We start from the raw sequence: 15,755 nt of genomic DNA on the forward strand, positions 1-15,755 counted from the left end.
TAGAGGCACCGGCTTTCGACGTCATCGTTCAATCACGTGCCCCACTGCATAGTCGGCCGCGTACCATTTCCAGAAAGACGTTCCCTCACTCGTCTCCTTATCTTAATTTTGCTATGTATTGGAGTTTTGTTTTTTGGTATAAGATGCTCGGGTACATGCTCGGGTACACTAACAACAGCACCATACTCAATGTACAATTAAAATGCAATGTAAACTGTGAAGGAAAGGAGTTAAGGATGCCGCGAAGGAGGCGAACGTTTGTGTTGGTACGTGGATCCGCATCTTCCAGCATTCCTTGCTTCCATTGTGGGAAATGAAAATGCACCTGCTGCCATGTAAGGAAATAACAGATGAGGAGGATATGCATATTATAAAATGAGATGTAGCCTATAAAAAGGAGTAATATAAATTAAGATGTATACAGTAGTAGGATATTTAATATAAAAAAAATATATGTATATAAAGCAGGAATGTAGCCTAAAATGAAATCTAGTCTGTGGCGATTATGATGTCATCAGTGATGTCACTTGAGCAATTGTGATGTCATCAGTGGTGTCATCAGTGAGGTGACTCGAGCATTTGGTAATGTCATTAGTGCTGTCACTCGAGCAATTGTGATGTCATCAGTGATGTAATCATCCTTCCTATGGATGGCGCACAGTTGCATGATGTGTCTGTCTGTGGCGCTGGTGTCAGCCACAATCATGATGTCGTCTGTGATGTAATCAGTGATGTCACTTGAGCAATTGTGATGTCATCAATTGTGACGGTGTCTGTCAGTCCAGGGTCTCCACCCTAGGAATCGAGCGCACATAGTGGGCGAGATTCCTATTAAAAAAAGGACATGTGTATGTAGGGATATAGCCTACATTGAGATTTATACAGTAGCCTACTGTATGTAGCCTATAAAAAAGAGAGAGATTAGATATAGGCCATATAACCACTTTGTTACTTTGTAATCAAGGGCAAAATGAATTTTTGTTTCATATTAAAAGATTGTATTTTGTATAATGATCCATCTTCTTTATTTTTTCAATTTTTACTTGGCAGATATATGTGGCAGTGTAACATTAGGAGTTATGGTGCGACTTTGCCTGTGGGCCTTGATTTATGAGCAGAGGGTGTGATGTTTTTATGACCCCATTCTGTCTGGTGCAGGATATAGATTTTATTTCAAACCTGAGCGTGACTGACGTATTTACTGACTGGGAGTGCAGAGGGTCTACTTCCTCAAAGGATTCAATCTGTTGAACACAAATTCATAGACCTTATGAATTGAAAGGTATTATAATGTGTCCGATGAAGAAACGGATACTGGGTTGTGAAGCATAAAATAATGAGAAAGCAGAAGAAAATGCGGCTTTATGTGGGGTAGAATCTAGTTGCATTAACTTAAATGCCGTTCCTCGAAAGGGTCACTGACACCTGTTGGTGTTGGCATGACGAATGTACACACACACACACACACACACACACACACACACACACACACACACACACACACACACACACACACACACACACACACACACACACACACACACACACACACAGATCCAGAAGGTGGTGGTGGTTGTAGATGAGGATGAGGAGGCTGTGAAATGGGTCTATAAAGGATGAACGAATGGGAGGAGGGCCAATGGCATCAAGACGAGTTGAGCAGTGGGGAAAACTGTTCGAAAACTGTAGTCTCTCAAGCCAGACTGTCCCTACATTCTGCGAATGAAAATTGCGGGAGCCAACTCGTCTGTTTTAAGAGACTAGGAAAACTGTTACTACACGTAGGCCTATAAATACTTTTATATAAATACTACTGAGCAACAGCAGTAGATACTGAGCAACTTCGGCATTACATCTCCTATGCAGTAGATGGCAGTAAAGCACCTTCATGGTCGGTTAGGATGTATTTATGCTACCTTCGTGTACTATCGTAATTATTACAATTCTGACTTTGGCCTAGGCTACATGAACGACCCAAGACAACACACAATTGTCTATTCTATTGCTACCCCAGCAAGATACATCACGAAAGGCGTGTCAACAATTCATGGTGAAAGTAATTCCTGTTTTACAAAAGCAGGCACCAAAAACTGGCAAAAGGTCTCCTTACTTCAGAAATGCGCTACGAGTCGGTGCCAGTGGTCGGTAGGTCGGCACGACCTCTGTGCTTGTGGATAGGACGGGTGGATACATGATGAACACTGTACATAGATTGCACTATGATGAATTTCCACATGGGATAAATAAAGGACAACTTATCTATGAAGAAGACATCAACGTCCAGTAGGTGGCGGTAATGCACCATTTAAGGATGCCAACCGCTATTAAACACTAAAGAAGAAGAAGTAGAAGAAGAAGAACTCAAAGAGCACAAAGATGGAGTCAATGGACTACCCCAAACAAGGCGAAAATCTCGACGAACCCCCCAACAGCCGACTGTTTTTAGTCACCAGCCGGTCCGTGTCTGAAGATGTTATTCGAGATAGTTTCTCCGTGTTTGGGGACATCACGGGGATCTGGGTGGTCAAAGACAAACAGACCAAAGAGTCTAAAGGCGTCTCCTATGTGAAGTACGCCAAGTCCTCGCATGCCTGCCTGGCAATGGAAGAAATGCACGGCAAGGTCCTGGTGGAGGGGACTAAACCGATCAAGGTAGGCCGCTGATCAGTTGCTCAAACGGATCGATAAACAACAGTTTGCCAAGAATATTGTTCCGCACACGAAATATATCTAGTAACGGTAGACACACGCAGCGACGTTGGTTAGCCTTACGTTAGCTAAAGAAGCTAAGCTAACTTTACTTAGCTAACGCTAGCTAAAAGCAGCTATTGTGCAAAAGTAACGTTACAAATACACACCACCAAATTCCAAAAAGAAAAAACAAACAAACGCTACATTAAATCGCCTGTCGATGTGTATAAAATCACAGGAAGTGGATTCCTCCTGAAACAGGCCCTCAATTTGTGTACAGAGGAGTTTTGCATTATTGTTCATGGTGGAAGTAGCTAGTGTAGAACTTACCCCGCTAGCCGGGCGCTTCTGGCTCATACGAGCGCATTAGCGCCCGGCGAACGTCACGTATTTTCCCATTTTACACTGTGCCATTTTCACGTCTAGGTCTAAATGCCGGCTCCTACCGGAGTCTTCACGTGAAGTGAAGACGCTAACCGATGTAAAACATCCTCTTCTTTTAATGACACCTAGTTGTTGTTGCATCCAAATTGTTGCATAAAATCCACTTTTCTGTCTCTCAAAAACCGAAAAGCATTTATCTGGAGCGCTGCTTCTTCTTCTTCTCTGATCTGAAGCAACCCGGAGCAACGACTTCCGGGTTGCTCGAGGTGCTCCAGATAAATGCTTTTCGGTTTTTGAAAGACAGAAAAGTGGATTTTATGCAACAATTTGGATGCAACAACTAGGTGTCATTACCTAGTTGTTGGTAACAACTAGGTACCAGACCAGCACCATAACCATTGATGACGATGTTCCAATAATACATATTGACCCCATTGAAGTCACACGTCTGTTTAAAAGAACAAATACTAATAAGGCCACAGGCCCGGATGGTGTCTCGGCTTTCCTTTTAAAGACATGTGCAGATGAACTTACAGCAGCCTGGGCCCCTGTCTTTCAAAGGTCAGTTGACTCCCATACCGTTCCATCTCTTTGGAAAAGAGCAATCATTACTCCTCTTCCAAAAAAACCTGTCCCCAAAGAAAATAATGATTATAGACCAGTAGCCCTGACCTCCATTGTAGTCAAATGTCTAGAAAAACTGATGGTGTGGAAGCTGAAGTCAAACATACATGGTCAGTTAGATTCATATCAGTTTGCCTATAAAGACAACCGTGGGACTGATGATGCAACACTTACCATAACACACTCCATTCTGCAACATCTGGAAAACCCCAAAGCTTATGCCAGATTGTTGTTTGTCGACTTCAGCTCTGCTTTTAACACTCTGCAGCCACACATCCTCCTCAGTAAACTCAGACAGATGTCCGTTAACCCTTATATCATCAGGTGGTATCACTCTTTTCTAACCAATAGAACCCAACAGGTCCGAGTGAACCAGACACTATCTGAGTCCAAGGTCATCAACACAGGTGTCCCTCAAGGATGCGTGAGTTCTCCTCCGCTATTCACAGTATACACAGATGATTGCATAAGCAGTCACCCCAAAATTCTTATCATCAAGTTTTCCGATGACACAGCCATCTTGGGTCTTATGGACACAGACACAGATATTTCCAGTTATAGTTTGGAGGTTGCTAAGTTTGTGCAATGGTGTGAGGACCACCACCTCATTGTAAACACACAAAAAACAGAAGAAATTATTTTCGATCCGGGGCACCTGGGGGACCATTCTCCTACACTGGTCCACGGTGCCCACATTGCCCAGGTCCATTCATATAAATATCTGGGTCTTCATATTGATGACAACTTGTCGTGGAATGTCCATGTGAACTCTGTATGCTCTAGGATTCAACAGCGACTCTACTTTCTACGGAGACTCAGGGTGTTTGGGGTCGGACAGAGGGTGCTTTTGTTGTTTTATTCTGCTGTTATAGAGAGCATTTTACGTTATGGAATTTCTGTTTGGTTTGGCAACTTATCAGTTAAATCAAGATCACAAATCAATAGACTGGTTAACACGGCAATGAAAGTGATGGGGGTGAGAAATCATCCCACCCTCCAAATGCTTTTTGAGAAAACTGTAATTAGACAAGCTAGGAAAATTACTGACCCCTCCCATGTTTTGCATATAGAATACGAACTGCTTCCATCTGGTAGACGCTACAGAGTCCCAATCAAAAACAAAAAACGATACCTCAACAGATACAAGAACTCTTTCATCCCCATAAATAAGCATCTACTGTAACTATGATGCACTTGCACTTTAATTGTATGTTTGCACATGTTTGCACTGTCTTGTGGTTTGCACTGTTTTGTATGTAGCAGCCGTATGTATGTCCAAGACAAATTTCCCTTGGGATAAATAAAATAATCTTGAATCTTGAATCTTGAATTAAAAGAAGAGGATGTTCTTCTACCACCTGGGTGGTATCTGGTTTCACAGTCTGCCACGGAGACATGACGCAGAATAGAGTCTCCAATAATAAGAGTTTCACATACCGGGAAGTCTGATGAGGAAGAATTAGCAGCGGGGGAGATGATGGGGGGGCGGGTGGGAACAACATCAGAAGGCTGAGAGATGGCAGCTCCAAGCGCGGCTCCGCTCCTCCGTTCTCCTGCTGTGTCGACCGGCCTCGGGGTTGGTGAGACATCACCGTGGCCCCCGGGGTGGGGGTGGGGAGCAGGTCCGGGTTCGTTCTCGGGAGACGAGACAGCATCCGCGGCAGCCGGAGCGGGATCATTCCCGGGAGATGAAACAGGAGCGTCGATGGTGGACCCTCTCTCCGGGCAGGCGGGCGACTGCAGCTCTAGGACGATGGGTGTACTCCGTCCGTGGTTCTCTACTGCAGACTCCAACAGCTTGCGGCGCGCGGATCTGCTGTTCGGGTGGCCGCCTTTCTCATCCGAGTCTAAAAGCCATCGGCTCATCGTCTTGAATTTGGTATAATAAGGAAATCCGCTTTTCCAATTTAATGATTTTCCGACTCATCTGATGGCAAAAAAAATGATCGTTTTTGGAGGGAAATTATCGTACGCGAGCAGTGGCCGTCTTCCACCTCTTCTTCTGTTAATGGCTTTCTGGCCGTGCTTCACCACTTACGTATATAGCCTCAGCCAGGAAGGATTTATGACATCACTGATGACATCACAATTGATTTATGACATCACTGATGACATCACAATTGCTCGAATGGAATCACTGATGACATCACAATTGCTCGAGTGACATCACTGATGACATCACAATTGCTAAAGTGCCATCACTGATGACATCACAATTGCTAAAGTGACATCACTGATGAAGGGGACCTCTTTTTCACAGCCTAATGTTGGCAGGTGTGTGTGTGTGTGTGTGTGTGTGTGTGTGTCCGTGTGTGTCCGTTTTGAACCAGCTAGTATAGCCTTATATTGGCATTTAGCCTTTCTGCTGCTATTGCATGATTACATCACCTAATTTTATTTTAGGGGGGGAGGGGGGTTGGTATACGCAGTGGAAGTGGTCCCTGGGAAATTTGGTTTGGTATGTAGTGGTACTTGGACAGAAAAGTTTGGGAACCGAACCCCTGTCCTAGGGGAATGCATGATTGACTGCAAAGACGTTGTGAGAAGACGTGTATAAACAAACATAGGATCCATATTAGTATATTGATTACAACTAAGTGTCACAAAATGATCAAATTATCGTACTTTCTGGGAATTTTGGCATTATCGATCGTACAGAAGGCGAAATTATCGTACAAATACGATAATTATCGTACACCTGGCAACGCTGAGCCTCAACGCGAGACTCTTCAGTCATTCTTCCGCTGACGAGTCTCGCGTTGAGGCTAGTGTAGAACAAGGATTCATGTATCAGACAGTGGGTTGTAATGGTTACTGTTTGTTCATTCGTTTGTTTAGGTGTTTATTGCCCAGTCGAGGTACACAGGACGACACAGGGACGTTGAGGATGAGGAGCTGACGAGGATCTTCGTCATGATCCCCAAAACCTTCTCAGAGGAGGACCTCAAAAACACATTTAAGGTATTGATCTCTCTCTCTCTCTCCAACCAAGATATGGATAGCCTATATAACAATAACAATATATAATAGCGGTATCACAAGTCTTAGATCTAGACTTCATCTAGATGAAGAAAAAGTTGTCAGACCTCACACTTGCACTCTCTACCACAGTGGTTCTCAAAATGGGGTAATTGAGGGGCTTCCAGGGGGTCCCCAGCAAAAGGGGATACTTATTTTCACTAATTCCATCCATACACACACAGAATGTAGGACTGTTTTGGTCATGGGTTTCATACACTTTATGTAATAAAACATCTAAAAGCCGAAATCTTAGCAAATGGGGGTCCGTGGTCTAATTTTTTGTCAGTTTAGGGGTCCTTGACGTGAACATTTTTGAGAACCACTGCTCTACCAAGTGTGTTGTATTTACTTCTGTCCTCGTGGATAAAGTTCTTCCCGAGTTGATTTGGGGAAACTGATCTTCTCATGAAAGTAAAGCACAGATAAGCTTCTTTACTCCAAATTTCACGGTGACATATTATGTTCTCTTTATTTCTGCGCTCTTTTCTTGTCTATTTTATGTGAAGCACTTTGAATTGCCTCTCTGTATGAAATGTGCAAAACAAATGCACGCTGCTGAACTTGCGCCCACAAGGTGAAAGCGGTGTGCTTTGTGTGGGAATGACTGTATGCACAGTTTTCCGTCGTACGTTTGATAAATGACTGGGCCACTAAGTTTTATGTGATCCTAGCAAACCAGTCTCTTTAACCTCTCTCTCTCTCTCTCTCTCTCTCTCTCTCTCTCTCTCTCTCTCTCTCTCTCTCTCTCTCTCTCTCTCTCTCTCTCTCTCTCTCTCTCTCTCTCTCTCTCTAGGAATATGGAGAGATTGAGTATTGTGTGATCATTAAGAATAAGATGACGGGGGAGAGTAAAGGTTTGGGCTACGTCAGATACTACAAGCCCTCCCAAGCTGCCGTCGCTATAGAGAACTGTGACAGATGTAAGTACTAGTAGGGGCGGCTTTAGCTCAGGAGGTAGAGCGGGTCGGCCAATGACGCAAGGGTTGGCGGCTCGATCCCCGCTCCCTCCCAGCTGCCGTCGCTGTGTCCTTGGGCAAGACACTTAACCCTCCTTGCCTCGTAAGATTGGTATGAATGTAGACATGAATGATGGTGGTCGGAGGGGCCGTTGAGCGCCGATGTGTGGCTGCCACGCCCTCGAACCACCGGTACGAATGGTGTGAACGAATAATGAGCTTTGAGCACTTGGAAAGGCGCTATATAAATCCAATCATTATTATTTATTATTATAGTATTAATATAGCAACAGAGCCTCATAGCAGAACATGGTAATGATCAATAAATCGTGTCATAAATCATATATAAGTTCTATGCATTTGAGTGACAATTACAGAGCAGTTGATGAAATAGGTAGGATGTTTCCAACTACGACAACTCCTCAATTTTGTTAACATTTCATGAACCACACTGTGCTACTGATGACGTGGATTATGTTTATATTGTTAGCTTATAGAGCCATCCTGGCTGAACCGCGCAGCAAGACCGCAGCAACAGACGGAGATTACTCGGCGGGAGGAGGAGGAGGAGGTGGAGGAGAAAGAGGAGGAGGAGGAGGAGGAGGAGGAGGAGGACCCAGAGCTGATCACATGGCCGGGAACGACCAAATGAACCCCTACCCCTTAATGCAGGGTTCGTACGAAGTCTTGAAAGTTTGGGAAATGCTTGATTTTGACAGTCAGGTTTTCAAGGAATATGCTTCAATTTGAATATACTCTATTGATTTTCATCATACTCTTGTGTTTCATCTACACAATCACTCATGTGAAGGAAAATATTTTAATACCTCAAATGAAACAATCCTGTCGTCATATTTACTGTCTCCTGGCGTCTCACACAAGACACAGAGCGGACAGTGCAGTGGACCGGCGCTAGATTCACTCACATGGCTCCAAAGTCAAAAGGGGCATTTTAAGTAATATCAATATTCGAGTACCGGTACTTATTTAGATTTGAGTATTTTTTTTTTTTTACTATGTTTACATGATGATCAGGAGGAATGTTCAGTTGAGTCATCCACTAAACTCCATTTACATTTCCCATTGGCCTGGTTGCCCCCCCTCCTCTCTCCCTGTACGGCAGCAGACCCTGGCAGCTACCAAGCCACAGACTACCGCTCCAGTGATGTCATCACACGGTGCCTGATGGTGTCATCAAGAGCAGGGATTACCCAGGAGCAGATCTATGGTCTGTTTGACATCATACCTGGCATGGACTACTGTGAGCTCCAGAGAGACGCTTACGGAATGAGCAAAGGTTAGTACTAGTAGTCATACACCGATAAAGTATTTGCTTTATTTAGCTGGGCTTCATGATCAAATGGAAAATGACAACACAGTATTGATGTGATAACTTCATATATATCTTAAGTTATTACCGTAAATTCCGGACTATAAGCCGCACCTGCAAAGTTGACTATTTTTTTCTTATATAAGCCGCACCGGACTATAAGCCGCGGGTGTTTTAATGGTATTTTTTTTTTTTTTTTTTTTTTATTGTGTTTTAATGTTTAATTCCCATATGTAAGGGTTCATGCACAGAGGGGATTGTCGGGAAAGAGATGGCTGTTTGAGGAAGCTCCCATTTATTAACTCATTGAGTGCCAGCCACTTTTGGAGAACGGACGCTCCCAGTGCCAGAGTTTCAGAGCGTTTTCAGTGATTTCTCGAGGCCCACAGAATATTGTGTGATATTACTATGTAAACACTGAACACGCACAAAGAACGATGAGACTCTATTCTATCATCTGCAAAAAAAAGTTTATTGATCCCATTTTCCGTTCTTTAGTTATGAGCCGGAGAAGATAGCTTGATTCATCCAAAAACAGCAATTTTTTTCTAGAAGCTGAGATAATTGGCCTTTTGTGAAATTAAACATTTCAAGCACACACTGACTCTGAAGCTAATCTTTTCTAATGTAGTCACACCTCAAAAATAATTTCCTTCAATAAAACAGTTTAGGCCAGGGAATTTTGTTTGGCAGAATAATATTTTTAGCTACAACCAGCAGCGCTGGCCCCTGCGTGCGCTGCTGGTTGCAGCTTCTTGCTGGTCTTGATTTGCTGCTGGTGGGCATCGGATATTCTGGCTTGCGTTTGTCAATCCTGTCCTGCTGCCTGGGTCTGTCTGGGTGTTGCGTGCTGCTCTGCGTGCCCCCCCCCCCCCCCCGCCCCGCCCCGCCCCGCCCCGCCCCGCCTCAACTGCACACTCCTCCTCCTGTCTGTGGTGGCTCTCTGCTGAGTTTGCTGTGCGCACAGTGAAGGGTGCAGCTTTTTTACAGCGTTCCGCGTGTGTTTGTCACCGGCAACGATGCTTCCAGTTGAGAATAATAACTCCACGGTGTGGATGTGCGGATGTGCTGTCGCAACCGACACAGAGCGGCTCAATTGTGGGAGCAGATTGGCTGCTGCAGGCACAGCTGCAGTAACGTGCTTCAGCATATCGATGCATACGGATGCGATGCGATTTCCGTTTCCATAACGACTTCTTCTTTGTTTTTTCCTTGCCTTTCTGTTATGTGGAGAGCACTGTCGCCACCTAAGGGTTCTGTAAAATAGGTTATAGACCTCCAATAGCTACAATAGTTGTACCAGAGATGTATCAGGGATTGATCCACGTCCCACCGTCAAAAAACGCAATTGACGACAACCGTCGTCATTGGCACTCTACGTCAGTATTTGAATTGACGACAGCTGTCGTCATTGGCATTCAATGAGTTAACATTTCAACAAAACAACATAACACAACACCACCTGTGTTGTTATTTACAGTGCACACAGTGTCATACAGTGTCATACAGTGTGGTGAAAAGAGGGCAAGAGAGGAAATTAAAACAGAAGTGGATTTATAGTTAGAAAGAGTGCTAAAAAAGAGAGATTTTTTTTTTTTTTTTTGAAAAAATCCATAGATAAGCCGCACCGTTATATAAGCCGCAGGGGCCAAAAAAGGCCAAAAAACGGGAAAAAAGGTGCGGCTTATAGTCCGGAATTTACGGTATATATATCTTAATGACAGCTAAACATTTTTCAGAAATAACATTTATTTATTGTTGTTGTTATTTTGATTAAAATTTCTTGCTTCAGTATAAACTTAGTCAAAAGACAAAAATAGCTGTTTAAAATCCGTCAATAAGTAATTAAGTGCAGTTAAAGTAAGAGTTGATTGTGGGTGTGTGCTCTGATGGTTCATTAAGTACTTAATACTTCTTCTATTGGCTGTTGTTTGATCCCCGTGTGTCATGTGCCTCTAGGTCACGCTGTGATTCGCTACAATAACCTCGGATCAGCGGTCTATGCCAAAGAAAAGTTGAATGGGTTTGAATATCCACCCGGAAACAGACTGGCGGTAGTTTTTATTGATGACGGAGAAGACCGCACCAGGTACACACAGATGCACACATAATAGGCATGCATTTGCACACACACACATGTATATAAAACACACACACACACACCAATGTATGCACCAGGTTCCCGAAAGAACCGGCGTTAGAGGCAGAAATGGTTCCGAAAACGTTGCCCACGAAATTCAAAATCACAGAGCAAAAACGGTCCCAGATGAACACCCTTCTCTGCGTTTCACCCTGTTGTCATGTAGAGTTGTCAAGTATTCATAATAATGCAATACAATTTATATCATAGTTCAGTTACATTCCTCCCCAAAAAGGAAGAATATGCCCCCACATCATGGGGTCAAAAATGGCCTCTGGAAAAAGAAAATAGTGAATTCCTTCTGGAATGTCATCATCACTCTAACATAATGTATCAAGTGTGCTAACAATGATACACAGATGGAATTTTGTTTTGTTATCATTTGAAATAACGTGCGTGTGTCTCTGTGTGTGTGTAGTCCAGTAGGCCGGATGGCCATGCAGTTTGTTGCAGCCCAGATGATGTCCACAGTCTGGAATGGACCCTCCACCAGCAACCAAATGATGAAGCCCCCTGTAAGTTTGAGCTGAGAGCAATGCTCTTTTTCAGGAGTACCCTGTTCACATTCACACTCGCACACATGCACACACACACACACACACACACACACACACACGCACACACACACGGAAGCTGACCAGTACAACCGCAGTCTGATCTGCTGCTTCACTGGATCGGTTGGGGGTTAGGACCTTGCTCAAGGGCACCTCAGTGGTGGTAATGAGGCAGGGGCAAGCGCTGCCTTTTCACTTCCCCCCCTCGCCCAGATTTATCCTGCCGGTCCCGGGGATTGAACACACGACCTTCCGCCCGGTCACAAACTCGCTTCTCTAACTTTTAGGCCGCCACTGCCCCACTGTCACTGTTGCATGGAACACTGGAGAAAGTACAGCGATGTCTGATTTGAGAAGTGGTACCAGTGTTTTAGTCGGGTCACTACAACTTGAGTCCAAGTCGAGTTTCGCGTCCCCAGTGTTCGAGTCCGAGTGCCACGTATAAGACGTTACAGATATAAATAATTAATCAAATTAATAAGTGGTCCTTTTGTATCTGAACATGTTTGGCCTGCCAACTGATGACCATGTTGATGATTTTTGACCAATAAGCATTGAGCATCAGTTCATAAAAGAATGACCTGTGTTTATGGGTGGAGCTCTGATCCTGGGTATGTTTGTTTGTATCCCCCAGCCCTTCTCTAATGTCGCTCCAGTGTCCCGGATCCAGACGGACGTCACCCTGCCATCTCTGAAGAAGCTCGTACCCGACAGCAAAGTGAAGGAGCGCTTGTTTGTGGTGTTCACCCCCTCGGTGCTGCCACTGGACGTGCTGGAGGACGTGTTCTGGTAAATGTCCCGACAAAACTGCCAATAATTCTTTTTATGCACAATCAGAACATCCAGGCACGAATGATGGCAGAGTGATTAGAGAAACTGTCTCTACCTGATCCCCAAAATAACCAGTGTGTAGGGGGGACAAGCACATTGTGTTACATAAATGCACTCTCCACCGAAAAACGACGCTGATTTATTTTTAACATAATCTCACACATATCTGAAAAACGGTTTTGCCAGTTATTGAGAGATGAGTTGATTTGAGTTCAGTTTTCAGTTGTGGACCAGTATGGTCATTTGTGCAAACTAAATCAGCTTTGTTTTTCCGTGGGTGTTCTCCTTTAAGAAAAACACTGGTCCAGGCAATCAACAACATTAAGAAATGTCTCAATTGGATTGTCACGTTCATCTTTTGTTTCTGCTCTCCCTCTGTCTGACTCTCTCCAGTCGGTTTGGCTCTCTCATCGAGGTCCATTTGGTTCCAGGGAGGAAGGTTGGATACATGAAGTACGCTGAGAAACAGGTGAGACTCAGGACTGATGGAGGGATGGGTAGAGTAGAGTGTTGAAGGGAGGAAGTGATGTTGGATACATGAAATACGAGGAGGAAACGGGGGAGACTCTGAACTGATGGAAGAGTAGCGAGATGGAAGGAGGGAGAGTAGATTGAAAGCAGAGTAAGGTGACTAAAGTAAGCAAGATGGATTATGGGAGGAGGAAAGGTTGGGTTGAGTATGATGAAGTGTGCTGAGGGAGTGAAAGAGGGAGAGACGGGTAGAGGTATGGACAGAGAGAGGCTATGATTCATAGGATATGGTGACAAATGAGGAAGATGGAGGGGGGGATATTAAAGGAAGTCTGGCTACATTTTAAATATCAAATAATTCAAATTCTCCCTGTATCTATCATCTCTCTCTCTCTCTCCATCTCTCTCTCTCAGTGTGCGGACGAGGCTATGGCGCTGCTCCACGGTCGGATGGTCAACGGCGTGAGAATGAAGGTGATGTTGGCCGACCCTCCTCGAGAGGAGTCTCACAAGCGTCCGCGCACCTACTAGGAGCACGCGACAGAATTGCAGGGTAAGTGCCACGTTCTCTGCTGGCAGGGAACGCCACTATGTACCAACGTATTTGGCCTTTTTGTAGCATTGTATTATTTTTATATTATTTTTTATAAACGTGTATTCTGTGTAAGGCCCGTTACATAGTCTATGAAAGCAACGCATGCGGCAAAGGCAAATCTTTTTTATATGTTCTTGCGTACCGTTAATAGTCCAAAGTTCACAACATCTCGCATTTCCGGCAGAGGTGCTAAATACAAACACTGCTAGATAAACACCTCAAAGTAGTCGTTTCCGGTGTAAAGACGCCCAAAATGGCGGTGGCAGATTTGTTGAATTAATTTGCGTATGTTGCCATCTTGGGTTGGCGTATGTGTACCTTGCATTAACTATGTACCGGGCCTGAGTGAAGTCATGTGTTATTGGTGTCCTACAGAATTGTTGCATTGCCAGTATTCACCACATTGTGTATAATCTCTGTAACTGACATTGACAACTGACAGATTCTGCTTCTTCTTTTTTTGGGGGGGGGGGGGAGTGTTTAGTTGACCTGTTTTCCAAATGGCACTAATTGGACTGAAGCGATGATTGTGTTAGTTTTGAAATGCTACTAACTGATCCATTTAAGTCATTGAGTGTAGTCACCTTCACCATCTCGTATTGAATATTTGTATTGATCAATGAGCGATGCAATCAGATTAGCCGATTGGGATTTTCAAAAGGGATATTCAAAGACGTTTCTCTCTCTCATGCACACCATCTACTGATCTTTACGAGTGAAGCAACTTTATTGAGACGAGTGTTTCAGTAGAACAACCTGATGAAGGTCTTGGTACCAAAGTGTCCTTAAAGCTGCTCTCACTAAAATGTTCAGTTGGTGGTGTGGTGTAATGGACTTTGTCTTTCTTTGTCAACCCACAGTCCTGTCACCTCCCTAACGTTGTTTTAAGGAAAGCACCACGTTTGGCCGGACGTTCTGTCAGTTTTAGATGTTAACGTGCTTCACTCTCCACAGGCTGCACTTCTTTGGCCTGTTCATGATGAAAGCTCTTCACTTGTTCATATGTTTTTGTGAATAACTCTCTGCAGCTTCTTGTCCCCTAGGCGACTGTTGTCATGACACAATGACCCCTGACCGACCGACCGACCGACAAACACCAAGGACCACTGACACGACCTTTGACACCTGTCTGACCTATTCCTGTGACCTACTTCTGGTCGGGTTAACTTCCTGTAACTGTTGCCTACTGATATAAAGACGTCAACGTTAACGCCTGAACAAAAACATTGTGGGCAGCATCCTTATGCTAAATTTGAGTTCTGTGATATTCTCTTTGTGAACCATGACTCAGTTGATGTTGTTTTTCGAGTGTCATGCTGTTATCATAAAGTGCATCGTTTCAAACTACTTTTTTTTTTACAACAGTAGCAGCATTATACGTTAAATCAATCAACAGACTTTCTCAGTGTGGCAGAACTTTTTGGTTTTAAATGACAGGAAAATTAATGTGAGTTGTGTTGTATTTTGTTGTTGAACTGAGCTCAAGGGTGTTTTACTAGACTGGTTGTTCACTTTCTGAAAGCGTAATTGAAATAAAACTCAACAAACAACCACCCAGCTTGTCTCTTCATTTGGTGTTGACGGATGAATAACTGCCAAGCTCAATAACAAGTGATTTTTCAGTTATTCTTTTTTAGTTCATTCAGTCCGTTCTTTTTTTAGTTTATAATGTTATAATTTACAATAAGCATTTATGTGGTTGTGTTATGTAGACAACTAACATGGACCACCAGGAACAAGGCCTGAAGGAAGCACGCCTGCAGCATAGCATCATCCTATTGATTATCTATACATGTGCAACTACAAATTGTGAGTAGACCGTTTATGGAGCCAGCTGTCCATGAGCTCATTTGTAAAGCACAACGTCCTGATGAACAAGCATCAAAAGCTTTGGATAGGTCTAGAAATACGCCAAAGTAGCATTATTCGATTCTGAATAGACTACTTGCACAACTCCACTACTTCCTGAAATGAGTAGGGCATCTATCTGGTTTCCTGTCCTACACTATTGGATGAACTGATTAATGTCAGGTGTGCCTGACTGCTGCAGTCACAACAACAGTGATCAGGCACAGCTGACATTAATCAGTTCATCCAATAGTGTGGAAACCAAGATGCCCTACTCATTTCAGGAAGTAGTGGAGTTGTGCAAGTAGTC

The 15,755-nt window shown here is 43.8% G+C and overlaps 1 protein-coding gene across 1 annotated transcript; it reads left to right on the forward strand.

Annotated features, from left to right (window-relative positions):
- Nucleotides 1-2,363: 2,363 nt before the first annotated feature.
- rbm45 (RNA binding motif protein 45) lies at nt 2,364-15,140 on the forward strand. The gene is made up of 12 exons (XM_083658576.1): nt 2,364-2,652; nt 6,538-6,660; nt 7,514-7,640; nt 8,167-8,247; nt 8,290-8,349; nt 8,803-8,973; nt 10,966-11,095; nt 11,565-11,661; nt 12,335-12,489; nt 12,925-13,000; nt 13,417-13,555; nt 14,641-15,140. Exons 1-11 carry the CDS (start codon nt 2,377-2,379, stop codon nt 13,531-13,533), a joined length of 1,413 nt encoding a protein of 470 aa, XP_083514702.1. The 5' UTR covers nt 2,364-2,376; the 3' UTR covers nt 13,534-13,555; nt 14,641-15,140.
- The last annotated feature ends 615 nt before the right edge of the window (nt 15,141-15,755 follow it).

The sequence above is a fragment of the Poromitra crassiceps genome (genome assembly GCF_964638095.1).
Source record: "Poromitra crassiceps genome assembly, chromosome: 22".
Classification (NCBI taxonomy): Eukaryota; Metazoa; Chordata; class Actinopteri; order Beryciformes; family Melamphaidae; genus Poromitra; species Poromitra crassiceps.

Coding starts and splice junctions, on each gene's coding strand:
- rbm45 (XM_083658576.1), top strand. CDS start 2,377: ATGGAGTCAATGGACTACCCCAAACAAGGCGAAAATCTCGACGAACCC. Junction 11,662..12,334: donor ACCAAATGATGAAGCCCCCT/GTAAGTTTGAGC, acceptor TGTATCCCCCAG/CCCTTCTCTAATGTCGCTCC. Junction 12,490..12,924: donor GTGCTGGAGGACGTGTTCTG/GTAAATGTCCCG, acceptor GACTCTCTCCAG/TCGGTTTGGCTCTCTCATCG.